The 17165-nt window shown below is 38.8% G+C and overlaps 1 protein-coding gene across 1 annotated transcript in view; it reads left to right on the top strand.

The window, feature by feature from the left end:
* MET (MET proto-oncogene, receptor tyrosine kinase) overlaps nucleotides 1-17165 on the top strand; it is a 94534-nt gene that overhangs the window by 68545 nt on the left and 8824 nt on the right. Inside the window, exons 11-17 of the mRNA XM_018558899.1 lie at nucleotides 1350-1496; nucleotides 3719-3875; nucleotides 3963-4103; nucleotides 12252-12482; nucleotides 12948-13028; nucleotides 14767-14948; nucleotides 15709-15818. Of these exons, the coding sequence (XP_018414401.1) occupies nucleotides 1350-1496; nucleotides 3719-3875; nucleotides 3963-4103; nucleotides 12252-12482; nucleotides 12948-13028; nucleotides 14767-14948; nucleotides 15709-15818 (1049 nt within the window). The remainder of the gene's footprint in view (nucleotides 1-1349; nucleotides 1497-3718; nucleotides 3876-3962; nucleotides 4104-12251; nucleotides 12483-12947; nucleotides 13029-14766; nucleotides 14949-15708; nucleotides 15819-17165) is intronic.

The following is a 17165-nucleotide window of genomic DNA, read 5'->3' as shown; positions in this document are numbered from 1 at the left end:
ATGGCTCCTGTTACAGTAACAAAAATGAATATTCAACTTTTTTTCATATCTTTCTGTGTTGATTATTTTGGATCTTTGACTGGCATCAACATTTCCACAAGGAAGTGCATTGGTGTTATTTAACCAAGGCCAATTTTGGCCTAGGTGCAACCTGACCTCTCTTTGCTTTCCACGATATCAAGGTTGGTGACATATCATTGAAGGAAGGAAGAAGAACTGTTTCTAGCTGTCATCTTTACACAATGTATACATAGGGGTCTATTCACAAAGCTGCCGAGGGCAGCCGAGTGAATGACCGATCAGAAGTGAAGTGAGCCGAACACTGTTCGGCTATTCACTTCAGGCTTGCAATCACATTGACTTGTCCTCCACATCTGCATTGTTGGAGAATGTGTGACAAGAAGAAGCAGTGGAGGCTATGTATAGATATCAGAAAAATTTAATGGATAATTGACATTGCATAAGGCATAGTAAGATATCTTTCTAGCTCACAACATTGCTACATTAAAGGAAAATTCAACCCAACCCTGATAATTCCATGCTTAGTAAAATTAGTACGACTTAAAGTGACATTAAACCTTCAGATTTTTTAACATAAACCAATACTGTAATGTGTGCCTTACTGTAAGCCATGGTAGTTTCCCTTCTCTTTGCTGCTCTTCCTTTTAAATCCTCATATCTTATCATGCTTGGGGAGAACTTCCCTTTGCAGCTGAGTGCCTCTTCCTGTAGTGCTGGTTCAGGTTGTGAACCTACACACAGACACCATGTATCCATTTCAGAGACAAGGCAATCTGCTGCAAAACAGAAGTTCTGCAGAGCATGAGAAGAGATACGGATTTAAAAGGAAGAGCAGCAAAGAGAAGGGAAACAACCATGGATTACAGTAAGGCACACATTACAGTATTGTTTTATGTTAAAAATCTGAGGGTTTAATGTCACTTTAACTCAGCAACACGATTTACATACCTCATTTCTTGAGACAACACAATGGTTAAGGTCACATACTGTAGAGTCAACTGATGTCATATACCCTTTCTTTCAACTCAAGGAAGCCTTGTAAGTAATCTAGAAACCTTAATATCTTGTATAAATATGAGGATATCAAGATACATCTCATTAGATCTACCATAGTCCAGGACAATATTTTGTGTCATTTAACAGTCCATATTCTACTCAACCCATGATCTTTAGTAGATGAGCCAATATTTTTTGATGGTTGACATGTTCCCTGATGCCATTAACCATTATTGATGCCATTATTATATTCATTTGTATGATGTATATGATTTGCATTAGTTCATACATTTTTTAGCATTGTACAATTTGTTTTGCTCATTTGATTGTAGGGAGATAATATTGACTCGGAAGCTGTTAGGGGTGAAGTACTGAAGGTTGGTAACAAGAGCTGTGAAATTGTCCAAACGAACTCGGATTTTGTCTCTTGCGCTGTTTCCACTGATCTGATCAAGTCCAACAGTGAGTTAAAAATAGAGGTAAGATCCACATGATCATGACATCACTTGTTGCTTCACAAAAAGTTTCATTATTTGCGAATCTTGTGTTCTCTGTGTGCATTTATTTATACCTTCGTTTGAAGGTCAGAGTGTGCCTTTGTCATACTTGTAATTATTTTGTCGAGCAATCATTTTGTTACAGTTGATTGCTTTTTCAAAATGTATTCGAACAAAAATCATAAATAATTAAGCAGTTTACCTGCTGTGAATTACAAACTTCTGTCATCTCCAAGCAGTGTACAGCTCCTTTATAATTAACTGAAGAAGCTGTACAAAACAGGTGCAGCTCAGACTGTGAATACCTCCCACCAGGCATGCAGATAGTTGCAATATGTACTAATTGCATACAGCCTATTGTGACACATTTTGTGACACATCAGACCTAGCAAATTTCAGGGACAAATGATAACAGGAAAAACCGCTAGCATGGAGAAAAGCTTTTACATTCTTATTTTTTTCCATTCAAGAAAATGTTGATTTTTCTTGTTAAAATCTGATACCCAGCACCTCAAAATAACTTGCAATCACTACTTTTGAGTATGCATCATTAAGTTTGCTAATAAAAATATGTAACTTCTGAATGAGATCTTCTTATTTAAGTGACAGTGAACTACAGAGTGCAGAAAAAAATTAATAAAAACAAATTAGCACGCTCATTGTGTGTTGTAACAGCAGAGGTCAAAAAAGAATATCTGATTCAACAGAGAGGGGAAACATTTAAATACAAAAATAAAAATCTTTACCATCAAGATTTTTTTTTGGGGGGGGGAATAGTTAACAATAATATCCTTTCATCACAATTCCAATACTATAATTGTTCTTAGAAAATAATAGTATCTTTAGGATAGACCATTCTGGTTGGAAAGTTGAGAGAGCACCACAGTCACACCTCTTAACTGTCTTTACATGGATTGTCATGCCAGGTTATCAGTTCTTTGCTGTTTTATGTGAGCCAAAAGTAAGTAGGGGAATAAGCTTCATTTTAATTATCTATGTGATTTACACCTTTGGGCTAAACTGTTCTTCTGGATACGGTCACTTGGTTCAAACACTTACATTTGGTAACTCATTTTTAGACTTCACCTCCAGTATCTCTCCCAACACATACAAACATGCCTCACAATGCTTCCCCCACACTTAGAGCATGAGTTTACTTTTCTTCTTTTCTTTTCAATCATTGCTCCCACTTTTTCTCATGTACTTTTATTGAGTGCTTGTTCTGCTTTCTTTTTGTTTCCACTCTCTGTAGGCTTCTGTTGCTTTCTCTTGCTTCAGTTCTGCCTCTGAAGGGGGAAAAATACAGGGGTTATTATACCCTCCTATACATGCTGTGTGTAATCTACTGATTAGCTATGGGACTGAACACACAAGCTGGTGCTGTGGGTAAATTGTCCAGTCTAGCTATCCTGGCTGGTGGATTTTCAAAAACATAGTAACAGTTATGTTTTAGCTGTCATTAAGAAGTCTTGTTTATTCAGTGCTCTCCAATGTAAAGAACATACTGAACATATAGCAGTAAAAACCACAGTAAAAAAAAAAAACCGAAGGAAACTGGCTATTGCAACCAATCAAGTTTATTGTAAAATGAGCCTAATGTTTACCTGCGTTCTATGGGGAACAGCCCTCACTTGTTTATTATTAATCACATCAAATTGAATGGAATATATGCACTTTTGTATTAGATTACACATATACAGTCAAATTATTAAAAAGACTGGATGTTATAGAACTAGTTTAAGAATAAAATAGTCTAGGTATAGGTTGCAAGCTAGCCAATAGATAAATAGACATCATCTTGAAAAACAAATGGTGAGAATGGTTGATGAGGTTATAGAAATGTGGTCATCACCACATGTCCTGTCATTTTCTGTAAGTTCAGAAGTTTAAGGTGTTGACGTTTTAATAAGGAAAAGAGGAACCGAAGCTATATTATGGAGTGGTACATTCACGCAATTTGTATTAGGCAGGAAGAAGACTAGAACATGTAGAAAAATGCATGTGGTAAAGCTTATATAATTACACTAGGGGCTTTGTGTAGATAATTTATAATTAAAAAAAATGTGGATAAAGTCAAATTGTGTTTGCTACTGCTTTTTCCTTAGTCAATAAGATGAACACATTGATGGTATAAACGCTCTGCTGCTTATACAGCATTTTCTTCACAGACAGTGAAAATAAATACCTGTCTGTTTATTTTCAAGCTACTGCAAGAAGTTTCATCCATTGTCATTGGCAAAGTGATGATTCAGCAAAATCAGAACTACACTGGAATATTTATTGGAGTTGTGTCTTGTGTGATCCTGCTTTTAGCCTTGTTTGGAATCTTTATTTGTGTGAAAAAAAGAAAGCAACTGAAAGGTAAACTTGTTTTTCTAAATACAATGTAAGGCAATTCCCTATGCATTCTGGGGTATTGTGCTAACATTACAATGACAATCTTTGCAGATAAAGGTGGTGAACGTGTGTTGTTTGATGGCAGAGTACATACCCCTCACTTGGACAGACTAGTGAGCGCAAGAAGCGTTAGTCCCACCACCGAAATGGTATCTAGTGAATCTGTGGATTATCGGGCTACATTTCCAGAAGGTAGGAGACTTTGCTTACCACTGATTCTATTGTTACAATGTTTTAAATAAATAAACAAAACAAACCTTGATTCCTGCAAATTGTGTAAAATCTCAGACGCACCGTGGGTTTACGAAGTGCCAGTGACAACAGTGTACAGTCATTGACTTTAATGTGAGGTTGTATGCTGCACCACAAGCTCTCTGCCAGAGGGAATATGTCAGCATTTACAGTGTACAGGAGTCGGCTAGATGAATTCATTTCAATAATGATACTACTTGATGTGAGCCTATTTTATACCAGTTTATTTGTCCTCACTTTAGTCCTTAAAATTCAACCATTCAATAAATTCAGGTATTTTATTATTTTAGTATCATCACTGGAATAGTTTTTTTAGTTTTGTCCTTGTCTGTCTCTGGTACATTTTCTCACTTGCACTTTCAACATGTAAAAAAGTAGTCCATTTTCAGTCAGTAGTCTGTTATTTAGTAAAGCAAAGTCAGGTTTTCCACTTATAATTCCACTTATAATTCTCTTTGTGGCTTGGCTTTGTATGGCTAGTCTTCTTTAATACTATAAAAACTAGCACATGTAGTGTGGGATATATTAAAAAACCCCAGATCAGAGTCATTACAGTCTGTTTATCAATATAGAATGAAATGATTAAGAAACAGATGATCAGAAAAGAATAGATATCTAAATTCAGACAAATTGTGTTTCATAGTTCCTACTGACAGGAGGTGAGGGAAATCTCTCTAATTGGGACACAGACAGTAATAAAAATTTGGCTAAAGGTGGCCATACACTGTACAACCATCGCAAGACCTTAGTCTTGCGATGGTTGTAAAGGGATTTAAAAAAAGGACGATCTGCCCATCTTGGACGGGCAGATCGCACTCTCGATCATCGCAAGCCACGCCCCCTGAGGGGCGGGCTTGCGATGACTGTAATGAGGGGCGGGCTTACGCTGACTGCAAACGGGCAGTGTGCGCGTGCGCACACCGGCCCGTTCGGCAGTTGTCGAACCAGCAGGCCACCAACTCGCCGAGAATCGTACGATTCCCGGCGGGTTTTCAAACATGCTGGTTCGATGGAAGACGTGCGACCGTACAGTAGAAACGGTCGCATGCCTTCCATACACTGCACGATTCTCGTACGATCGCGGGATTTCCCGCGATTCTCGTACGAGAATCGTGCAGTGTATGGGCACCTTTAGGCTCAAACCATTCCCAGTTCAATCCAAAACTAAATAAAACTTTTTTCCTGGACCTGAGCCTTAAATTTGAAGTAAAGTGTTGGTATTTGTTTGCCATAATGCTGCGGATTTGTTTGCCATAATGTATCAGGAAATTATGGCCGGCTTACTGTACCTTCAAAATGATCCCCCTCCAGCACAGCACTGTCCATTCTCCCCTCTGTCGCAGGCGCTGCAATCTTCTCCTGGTCTTCTTCTGGGTTCGGGGTCTTCAGCCTCTTGATTGACATGAACTTTCTCCTGTCCATGCACACGGGAGTTACTTCACCTTGGCATGGCAAGTCTGCAAAATTGCTGACAGGCAGGTAGGAGTTTTACAAAGTCGCTTCTGCTGTAAAAAAAAAAACTGCCTGTCAGTGATTTTTTTTTTAAAAGCACCCTTTATTTCCACTTTAAGGACCTCTTGGGTCAAAAAATTTGTTTATGCATCTTATTTTAAAGTACATTCACTGGTATCATTCAGAAACAGTTTAAATATACTTCAGTAGTAATGACTCTAAGATTGTCTTTGAAGCTAGTGACTTACCTGTGAATCATAATTGTGGTCCTCATATTGAGCAGTTTCTCATTTCATGATTCATATTTGTGCAATATCATGTGCAATATAGCAGCTATCAACACTCTTTCCACTTGTCATAATTCCACGAGCTTTGATATTAGTCAGCCTCATATAACAAGTGAACTCTTGTTACTGCTGCAGGATTCATACAAAAGTTTCCCCGGATTACATATTATTGAGAATAAGGTAGAACAGTGAAAAAGGTAGCCAAGGATTCTCTTTTGCCATTTTAAGGTTGGATTATTCTAAGTTAGACACTTACCCACACTAGATAGATTAACTCCCTTGCGAGTTTGACTCAGTCGCTTATTAGACATATATAAATAACATATATACATATACACTGTAGCTCTGCCATGCCGACGTGTGACAATGAATCTGTCACACATCGGTTCTATAGATCGGGAAGTGAGCGAACGCATAACGTCGCTCGCTCACTTTCCGATCATCTCCCTGCAGAGAACCGTGACTGTCAGTCACCGCTCCCCACGGGGATTCCCCCCTCCCCGCTCTGATTCTCTGGAGCTGAGCAGAGAAACGGATGGGGGAGGGGGCGGGCACAGCTGGCTCTGCCTTTAGATAGGCAGAGCCCGCTGTCACTCACGCAGCTGGGTGGATCTCAACAGCATTGTCGGGATGCGTCCCGGCTGCGGCGCTCTCAGTATTGCTGCGATATACTGAGCTTTGGGTCACCGGAGGATGCTAGTTTATGTCCTCCCGTGACCCTTAAGAGAACTATGGGATAAAAAGGTTTCCCCCATAGTTCTCTTTTAAGCTCTAGGTAATGATTCAAACACCGGTATCGAATATACGTTGTTCATCAGTATCCGTAAATAAACAAACTATTTTCTGCTTATATGAGGATACGTGTATAGATAGATTTATTTTGTGGCTGTACCCTTTTTTTGGATAATGGGACCATGATATTAAGCAGCATAAGGGTTCACTTACCGTAATTTAGGAGAGGTTTTGAGTTAACCAGAGACCAGAAGATTATATAATGTAAAGGACTTCAGCAAGCACTTTTTATATCTAAATCTCAATGCTGCTGAGAATCAGAGTTGTGTTTGTTAAATGTTCACAGAGCTGTTTGCGAATATCTGTGTTGTAGGTTTGCCATGTATTGTGGCCACCTCTTACTATTTCCAGGGTGCAAATGACTCCTAATAGTCCCTGGACTGAGAAAACAAAATTAACTCTGTCAGGTCTGTCTTTGTCTCTTCTCCTGTGTGGTCACACAGGAACACACGGAAAGAGGAAATGAGGGGAATTGTTAACAACACGGACAGTTATTGTTCTGGCCCTTTTACATATCAACCAAAACCAAATAAAAAAAAAAAAAGGTTTGGCAGATGTTTTTGGCTAACCATTAAAAGGGTCATGCCATTTAAACTGATTTCGGTACATTTTAGAGAGTTAAACCACCTGATAATTTTTTTGTACTTCTCTCGAGATACTGTATCTGTTAAATTCCTGGGTCTGAACACTCTGCTGGATTTTTATTTATTTTATAATATGGAGAATGCAACAGGAGGGGCCAGGAACGTCCAAAATTCCCAGGTGGACAAGAACAGAGTCAGGTATTGTAGCGGAGAGATCTTGATGTAAGAGTACCCAAGAGATATAAGAAACCAGGAACAGTAACAATGCACCAGACACTACAGTGTCTAGAAATAATACATCACTTTTCGCTGATCTACCTTTAACACAGTTGTCCTGTTTCCTGGTGAGCAATATCAGGTTGGTTTGATTTTTAAAGGTTCGTACAGATTAATTAGAACAAAGATCCCTTTAAAGTAGTACTAAAGGCTAGGCGTTTTTTGCCTTTATGCGTTCTCTGCATTAAGGTAAACACACAGTACCTTTCTGTTTCCCCCATCCTCCCAACACTAACATGTGAACACGTGTCACCGCCACTGGGTCCGTGAAGCTATCCTCTGTTGCGGGGAGGCAAGGGGCGTGGCCTGCCGCAGGCTGTGTGTGTCTATGGACACGCACAGCTACTTGCAGGCATGGCCGGGAACTCACAAGCACGGGTGTCTCCTCAGCAGCCAGTGAGCTGATGTAGGCATCTGCACACAGGTAGGGGGGAGAGCCGTTCGGGGGCCAACTGGAGAACAAGGAAAGTCAACATTTTAAACAAGAACGGAGGATTTACATAAGTGTGGGCCTTCCATTCATAAAAATTAAAGCAAAACCCTGAAGGTTTAATATTTAGACAAGTTGTGAAGGTTTCCATAGAATTGCAGTCAACTGCATATCCATGTACTGTAGCTACAATGCTGCACACCCACAGTTCTCTGCGCTGAAATACATGTTTTAATTCTAATAATTTCTGTTTGGTTTATACACTTTATTAGGTAAAAATATGTATTACTAAAATTAAAAGTGCAATTTCTTTTCTAAATAATGAAACTGATTGCAGTGTTAAAAAGTGGTGACTTATAGCATATATATAGTAATATCATGCAGCATTTTTATTATTAGAAGCAATGGAAATGAACAAGCTTTAGCGTTTTCCTTGTAAAGGATACTTTAATCCTCTGAGTTAAGTCGAAGCCAATAGGGAATTGCTCAGCCCTACATCCAATGCTGTATAACACCCCTCAAGATTAGCTTATGAGATTGTTTAGTCCCATTCCCTCTGCTGATCAGATAACAAGGGATTTGTGTATGAAATAAGTCTTTTTCCTTTTCTATCTGCTTCTCTGCATGCCTGATAAGAGGAAGACTTCTAACAAAACTCCCATTTCTGACTGCAGGATATGAATCACCTCCTGGCATTTCCTTGGTTTCATGTACATTGAACCTTGATTTTCTAAGACAAACACACAATCTCAGATATGACCTACAAACCTTTTTGTGATTCCAGTAACATTTTCTAATTTAACTTTTTATTGCCCAGCTTTTAACACCTTAAAGCTATTTAATCAAACAGACATTAATAAATCAATAAATAACTAGAGTGAAAAAGAATGCATACAGCTAGTAGCCAATACTTGCTTTTTTTACCTTGCAGATAGAAACTGGTTGGTTGCCAGTTTATATGAGCAATGCGTACTCCTTTCCTCCAGTGTTTATTCATTTAATTCTTATTGTGCAACAATGTACATGTTTTTAATGGTAACATTTTTTTATTTAACATAAAGTATTATAATATGTTTCAGCAAAAGACTTTATTAATCATTTTTACTTTTATTGCCTGTAATGTTCCTCTTTAAGTAACATTTCTTTCTGATCCAAACCACCGTACCAACATAATCTGATTGTAAAGTTCTGGGTAATATGATGTTGCTTGTGCAAGTCAGAAAAATGGCTGACCATGATTAAACAGTATGAAGAGATCCGCATTTCTAAATCTGACAATACCTAGGCAGATTGGGCTATTCAAGGCTTTTTTGTCTCTGCTGTGGGCAGCCCAGTCTACAACAGGCTTGTGAAACATCAGTATTGTGCAGGGGGCAGCATATATAGATCACTGTCAGCCTTGTACAACTGTATCTTTCATCCCTGCCACACAGTGTACAAAAAAATATGCCGTCAAATATTGGAGTAGTCTATACACTAAGGGGGTTATTTACTAAGCTGCCGAAGGCAGCCGAGTGAATAACCGGGCTGAAGTGAAGTGAGCCGAACGTCGTTCGGCTATTCACTTCAGCCCTGTATGGCTGATTTCAGCTGTACACCAGCTGAAATCAGCCATACATCGGCTGGCTCCGGCTTCCATTCGGTTCAGCTGAACATGCTCAGCTACGGCTATATCATGCAGCTCTTTAGTGAATAACCATCTAAGTATTGGCAGAATAGGTCTAAAACAGCCTTTCATGCATGGTAATTAGCCTTTGTATGGGCATCTTAAAGTTAACAGTAAAGCTAAGCTAATTCCTACCCACATTGCCTTGTTTCCAATTTCATATACAAAGCTCTGAAAACTTACCTGCCCACAGGTATATATATTGTTTTGAAAAAACCTTGAAATAAAGAATGTATTTTAAAATCTGTAAATACAGTATAATAGTTGCATTATTCGCATTAAAGCCAGAAAAATAATCTTTGATTAATTATTTCACTTTCTTCATAATAGCTTTTTAGAATCAAGCTGGTTGTCTGCCAGCAAATTATAAGAAAAGTAGTATAGTATCTAAATAATAATATACAGTGGAATCCACAATTTTGTGGGGTAGATACATAATCAAAATGTTAACTAACTGTACATTTGTGGGATAATTTGTGTAATTAACAGTGCAAAATAAACAGGTTTGGCACTTTGTATTTAAATATTTGCTATGAACTTAGCATATAATGCAGTTTAGTTTTTCATAATGATATTTTTTATTGATTTTTGTACATACAATCAAACTTTACAAGCCTCTCTGGTTGCATACTATATATATACACACACACACACACATTAGGTAGCGATCATAGAAATGTGTACACATTAAAACAGGGAAAAGGCTAGGTACCTCAAATAGGCTCAGGAGGCCAGCATTTAAGCACCTATTCTTATCTCACATTTGGTCAGATAATCACCCCAATTAATTGTGTGAGTGAAGTAATTCCCTTGGAATGAAAGGAGGAATCGAACTCTCCAGTAACATTTGTTGGAGGCAATAGGAGAATGATTTAAAAAATACATGTGGCTAACTGCAGATGCACCTACATGGGGGATTTAGGCCGACTCGGTTATCCGGTAGCAAAGAATGGTCAATGCATCAATGGGGAGCTTGGATATATGTGAGGTTAACCCAGCCCCTCTAGAATAGAGTATTAAAGGGACAAGATTGCAGTGGGAATCAAATAGGAAGAAGTTTGGGGGAGAGGATGGTGGTGAGGGGAGGTGAGGGGAGAGGGACAGAGGAAGAAAGAATGAGAGATTAGGGAAAGGGCAGGATGGGTAACGAGATGAGAGGAGGGCAAAATATGGTAAGAGGTGGTGTTCTCCTCCACCCAACACCCCTGCTAGCATTTCTCTCCCATTTGTCAGTAGATGTATGCCCACCAAAAATCCAGTTTGAGCCATTTGTTTGTGAATTACACATTATCTAGTACCCCCTTGTGGGGTTACACATTATTTGTTTGTACTTTGTAATGCATGCAGCAGGACTATGTGAGGGTAAATTTGGTAATTCTGTCCGGTGGATTAATTCCTCCATCTCTGATACTTTGTCTAGTCTTCATCATGCCTGTAGAGTGGGGGCATGTTTGAAAGACCATAATTGAAAGACGTCTTTGTAAATGTCAATTTCAGTTCTTTTTCTCACAATTTACATGCTGTGCCGATGTTGGGTGGATGAGAAGTGAACATGCCCATATAGATGGATGAGATAAGATGTCTTTATGGTGATCACATGAAATGTCATGATTCCAGAGATGTAAGATCTCTCACATAGAGAGGTCTGGTTTGGGAGTTGTTCAGATAGTTTCTGATTTGAAGGTATGACCCCGAGGAATGTTTGTCAATAGTGATTGATCTGTCAGTTCACATCTCTGAAAAGTCCCCTTCTTAAGAACTGGCCCACTCACATTTTTGTGGTAGTTGTTCCCTTAAAAAGTTCTTGGATAAGCCAAGTAGGAAATCTGATAAGCCAAGTTGGAAATATCTACTTTATGGGTGTAAGCAAGCCAAGTGTTGAGTGACAACTCTTTGCATGTGTTATGGAAGCTCCATAAGGTAGCCCCTATAAGTGGGTACTCGTACATAGTGTTGGGTATATGTTGAAGGGAGTGAATTTAATTTTACTGTGTAACATTAATACTGATACAGACAAACTCAACCCAAACATTTTAGTAATTATTGAACTGCTGCATAACTAAACACTGTTTTCATTAAGAGGACCTTTACCCATATCTTTAAAATAACAACAAACACACCTTTAGAAATGTTTAGTAATGACAATTTACAAACACATACTTCTAGATAATTGCCGGCTTTGCATTCTTTGCATTTCTGGCACATGTGACTAGACATGTGACTAGGACATGTGACCATGCACATAATCTCAGGGGAGGAAAATGCCTTTCCCTCAGATGTCTTGAGATTACAGATGAGATTTCCCAGCAATGCTCTACTGATGACAAGGCAATCCCAGTGTGCATTGTTTTCGCAAACTGAAGTAATTTTGCCCTGTTAAAGCAGGAAGTGAATGTTCTGCAAGTGTAAGTTTTTTAAAATCACAGCATTTTACACCTAACATGTCTATGTTATTATTAATCATCACACATAGAGGGTTGCATTGGTAGAATATGATTTTTGAGTGTAAAGGTCCGCTTTGAATGTTATATTACTTTTAAATTGCCTCTTCAAAGTCTGTAACATTTTGTGACATCCGGTATATCTTTTACAATTTTGTAGATCAGTTTCCAAACTCGTCTCATAGTGGATCATGCCGACCAACTCAATACCCTCACCGGGACCTCTCCCCTATATTGTCAAGTGGAGATTCAGACATTGCTAGCCCGTTGTTGCAGACATATGTTCACATTGATATAAATGCCTTAAGTGCAGACCTTATGAAAAAAGTTGAACACATGGTTATTGGAGTGGATCGCCTTCTTGTGCACTTCAATAAAGTCATTGGAAGAGGTAAGTTTGACTTTTGTCATAGCAAATTAGACTCAATTACAAAAATAATGCTGACAAGTATTCTATTGTATTGCTCTTTAAATAAATTAAAGGTATTTATTTACTAAAGGAGCAGAAACTGTTCACTTAACAAAGAGAATGTACATTTCTAAGTAAATGTTCACTTAGATTAGTAAAGGTAAATTTGTGTTCACTTTGAATACCCAATCATGTCCAAGGAACATAAAAAACAGGATTTTTGCTTGTATGTGATTCGAATATTGAAGTGAATGCAAATTCACTGTATTTAGTTTACTAAGGCATCGGGCACAGCTCTGTGAGATGTGGACAGGGAGCATGACTGTGACAACTAAAGAAAACGAGTGTAAAGTTGATTGTTGTTTTGCATCCTATTTTTCATTTTAATCAAATATACATGACCATTGTCAACACGCAGCAGAAAAATAACCAGTGGTTTAATTGCAGGACATTTTGGATGTGTATATCATGGTACTCTTTTAGATACTGATGGGAAGAAAATACACTGTGCAGTCAAATCTTTAAACAGTAAGTATCTCTAAAAATGTTTGATTTAAAATAAATGGTCAACCTACACTAAAAATAATATAACTTCAAACAGTTACAAAATATGTATCAAAGTTTTACATGTATTGCGCCATATAGTAACAGTAACATTGCTGGCTTCTTTTTAAAGATGAAAACTCCAGGGCTGACATCACAGTCCTTGTTCTTGTTACCTACCTACATACTTGTTCCAAGTCAGTGGGGGTGATTTACTAACCTAAACACACGCACGCACCAGGTGCGTGTAATTTTCACACAGCAAAACGAATTTATCAACCAAAAAGTCTCTAAAAGCATATTTCCACTAATGCCATATATGCAAAAATCATGCACATGATGCATATATAATGCTGCTTCACAGTTTAGACAAAAATGGTTAGCTCATGCATTTACATTCCTGCATTCATCAACGCAAGCAACACAACATAGAGCTAATTTACACAACATCACCTTGCAATTCATGCTTGGCTTTGCACAACACACCTGCTGGGTGTGTACACGCTACAAAGGTGTTTAGATTCCACCCATAGATCATGCTGGGAGGGAACACACTACAGAGGTGTATACATGTTCGTGGTGTGTTTATAAGGTTAGTAAATCAACCCCAGTGAGTCATAAGTTATTAAGCAGAAACATAGCAGATAGCTCTAGAGCACAATTGGACATAGAAATAGCACAGGCTTCTTGAAAAGCTTTTTGGAGAAAATATTTAGTGCTAATCACTGCACATTTAAAGCAACTTAGTTGATGAAAACAAAAAGTGCTAATATATGTGGCCCCTGAAATAAGAAAGAAAATACTTCTCGCTCATCATTGAACACCACTGTATAATGTAGCGGCATGGGATCTGGTGGGAGGACTACAGAATGCCATGGAAGCAGTAGCGTATGCAATGCTCCCATTTTAAGATTATAGCAGCCTTGCCATGTTGCATATGTTTTTGCTCCCCAACCCCCCATGCTTTTCGTTTAGTGTGTTGTGAATGCCTTACCTGAGATCCTCATGATGATTCTTGTGTGCAAACTGCTGCGTCGCGTTTCTCTGACAGTTGACAGGCAGCTCTCAGCGCCTATAAATAAGAGCAAAAAGACTGTTGTGGTCATCAGGAGTGGAGTGGTGGCCTTTTCAAGCACATAAATTAGCAGTTTTATTATGTTTAGTTAAGTGATAAATGGATGTAAGCAATATGCAGTGGGTTGCAGAAAGGATTTGTTTTAAAAGTAATGAAACATCTACTCATTAGATATTGCTCTCCAGGAAAGATTCATGAAACATGCATATTCTATTTTACTTTTAAGTAAATCTGTCACCAAATGCCTGCACATATCTGCAGCAACTTCCTGTACCCACCCGAATGGTGGGCAATTCTGATTGGGCAAAGTTGCAACACTTTGAGTAATGTTAAATCTTGCCCAGTTCCTTTTTACCCATGCATTCTTATTGGTCCATTACTAAAACAGATTGTTGGACTAGAAGAATAGTATATGTGTGGGAGACAAAAAGGGACTGAGAGCTACTGCAGGTATATGTCTGAACTTTTTTACCTTTCCATAGCTTTTTTTTTTTTTTAGTAAGTAAGGCTTACAAATTGTAGTTTCCACCCTTTGCAGGCTCTATATATGTCTTCCAGAGTTGTCCCAGTTAACCCGAATAAACATGCATTTGAATAACATTTGCAATTCATATTAAACTGATTTATGGTTTTGGTGCAATTTTTAAGGAATCACAGATATTGAAGAAGTTTCCCAGTTTCTCAAGGAAGGCATCATCATGAAAGATTTCACTCATCCAAACGTCCTCTCCTTGTTAGGCATCTGCCTTCCCACTGAGGGTTCCCCTCTGGTAGTACTGCCTTTCATGAAACATGGGGATCTCAGGAACTTTATCAGAAATGAAGCTCACGTAAGTGTACATGACCTGTACTACAGCGTTCTAAATATGTGGTTGATCTGTGTTCATCATATGCAATTACTATACATTTATAATAACACCTTAATTTATGGTGTAGCAAATTGATCTGCTCATAAAACTGAAAACATCAGGCCAATTTGTGAGCAGAGGCTCACAAAATTATGGTGTTCTGCATGATTAGACCACTTAAAGTAAAACTGAAGTCAAAAATTTTTTAAAGTTTTGGATAGAGTTAGGGAGGGTTATAACGCTTGTTAGCTTTTTTTGCCATCTGTCTTCTATTGGTGAGATTTTCCTTTACTTCTTGTCTGATGGCCACAACAGGAAGTGAGGGGAAATCCCTCCAAAGTGAGGGAAATCCCTGGTTGTCAGCAGGGTCTCCAGAACTATTGTCCACATTAGAAGATTTCCCAGCTATTCCTGTTCTGATGACAATACAACATTTTGGATTTTCTTTCACTTTCACTGATAACAGTCACCAGGACAAATAGGGAGGGTGAATCTCCCTAACGGACACAGGTATCAGTAAAAACATGACAGGTGTTTTAATCCCTCTCAACTATATCCAAAAGTTTTGGCTTCAGTTGCACTTTAAAAATGGTGGTTTATCTAATAATGCTAAAAACTGAAGCCATATTTAGAAAACGTGAATCAATATAAAGGCTAGAATTGGCTGACCTGACTATTCCAGAGATAAATGTTTTCTTAACTTGGAGTAGTATTGCATGCTAGCATATTTGTCTTGTTTCAGAATCCAACAGTGAAAGACCTCATAGGATTTGGTCTACAAGTTGCTAAAGGTATGGAGTATCTTGCAAGCAAAAAGTTTGTCCACCGAGATCTGGCAGCAAGAAACTGTATGTAAGTAAATGATGAGTGACCCTCTAACTTTTCAGCTTAAGGCAGGTTAAAAATCATATTGCTGGAGCAGCATCTTCACGTAATCCTTTCATTATATTCTGCTGCTCCTGATACAGAAATAAATTAATATAAAAGCTATGAGACGTTCAGTATAGAAGCTTTGCAGTAAACTAAACTGTTTATTTAAAGGCAAACAGGGTACTGGGATTATTCTTGTCAGTAGCATACTGTAAATAACACTGTTTGAAAGTTAGGCGACCATGCTGACACACATTGTGTATATACAGTATATATATATATATGCACATACATACACACACCCACACACGATGTGTGTCAGCATGGTCGCCTGATTTTCAAGCAAGATTGTATGTGACAGGGTGACAATACTGGAGCACAACTGGGAGAAGGATGTTACACCAAAAATGGGGGTACCTGAACAAGGACCTTGGTGGTAAAACCACTAAGTATTCAATTAAACCTGTAGATCTAAACAAATTGAACACTTCAGCTTCAGAAATTACATTAAAAGAGAACTATGAGGTGAGTGCTTTTCACTCACCTCATAGTTCTAGCCGACCTGTGACAATGAGACTGTCACAGGTCGGCTCAGTAGATCGGGAGGTGAGCGAACACTTACTGGCGTTCGCTCACCTCTCGATCCTGTCACAGCTCTCTGCCATGACAGGGGAGGGGCTGGATTCCCCCCTCCCCGCTCCGATCCACCAGCGCTGACTGGTGGATCGGATGGGGGAGAGGGCGGGTACAGCTGGTTATGCCTCTAGATAGGCAGAGCCAGCTGTCACTCACGCAGCTGGGCGGATCCAGACATAATTGTCGGGATCCACTTCAGCTGCGGCGTCTCAGTATACCGCGAGCTGTAGCTCGCGGTATACTGAGCTTAGGGTGACGGGAGGACGCTAGTTTGTGTCCTCCCGTTACCCCAAGGAGAACTATGGGGAAAAGCCTTAACCCCATAGTTCTCCTTTAAGAAGGTGCAGCTTATATGAAACTGTAGTGATTGGGTTAAGGTATACTTTAATATTTACTTTATTTATAAGTAAATTATATATTTATATTCATATATTTGATTTTATTTATATGATTGTTGGCTGTTGCATTTGTCTATGCTATGCCTTTCTAATCTAATCTCACTACATATTTTAATGTTAATGTTCAATTAAGGGGGCTAAGATCTAACTGGCAGCTTAAGCTATGGCTAAAGGGTCTTGCTTACAGTGGGGAGGGTAGACATTCGGTCACCCAGGGCAAAGGCTCAGAGTTGCTCCCCCTTCCCCCCAATGGAGAAGTTCTCCATCGACACACCCAGTGGCACCCCTCCTAAAG

The sequence above is a fragment of the Nanorana parkeri genome, unplaced genomic scaffold, assembly GCF_000935625.1.
Source record: "Nanorana parkeri isolate BGI_ZX_2015 unplaced genomic scaffold, ASM93562v1 scaffold15, whole genome shotgun sequence".
Lineage (NCBI taxonomy): Eukaryota > Metazoa > Chordata > Amphibia > Anura > Dicroglossidae > Nanorana > Nanorana parkeri.
Note: the sequence above shows the minus strand (reverse complement) of the source record. Positions and strands in the feature narration are given on the sequence as shown.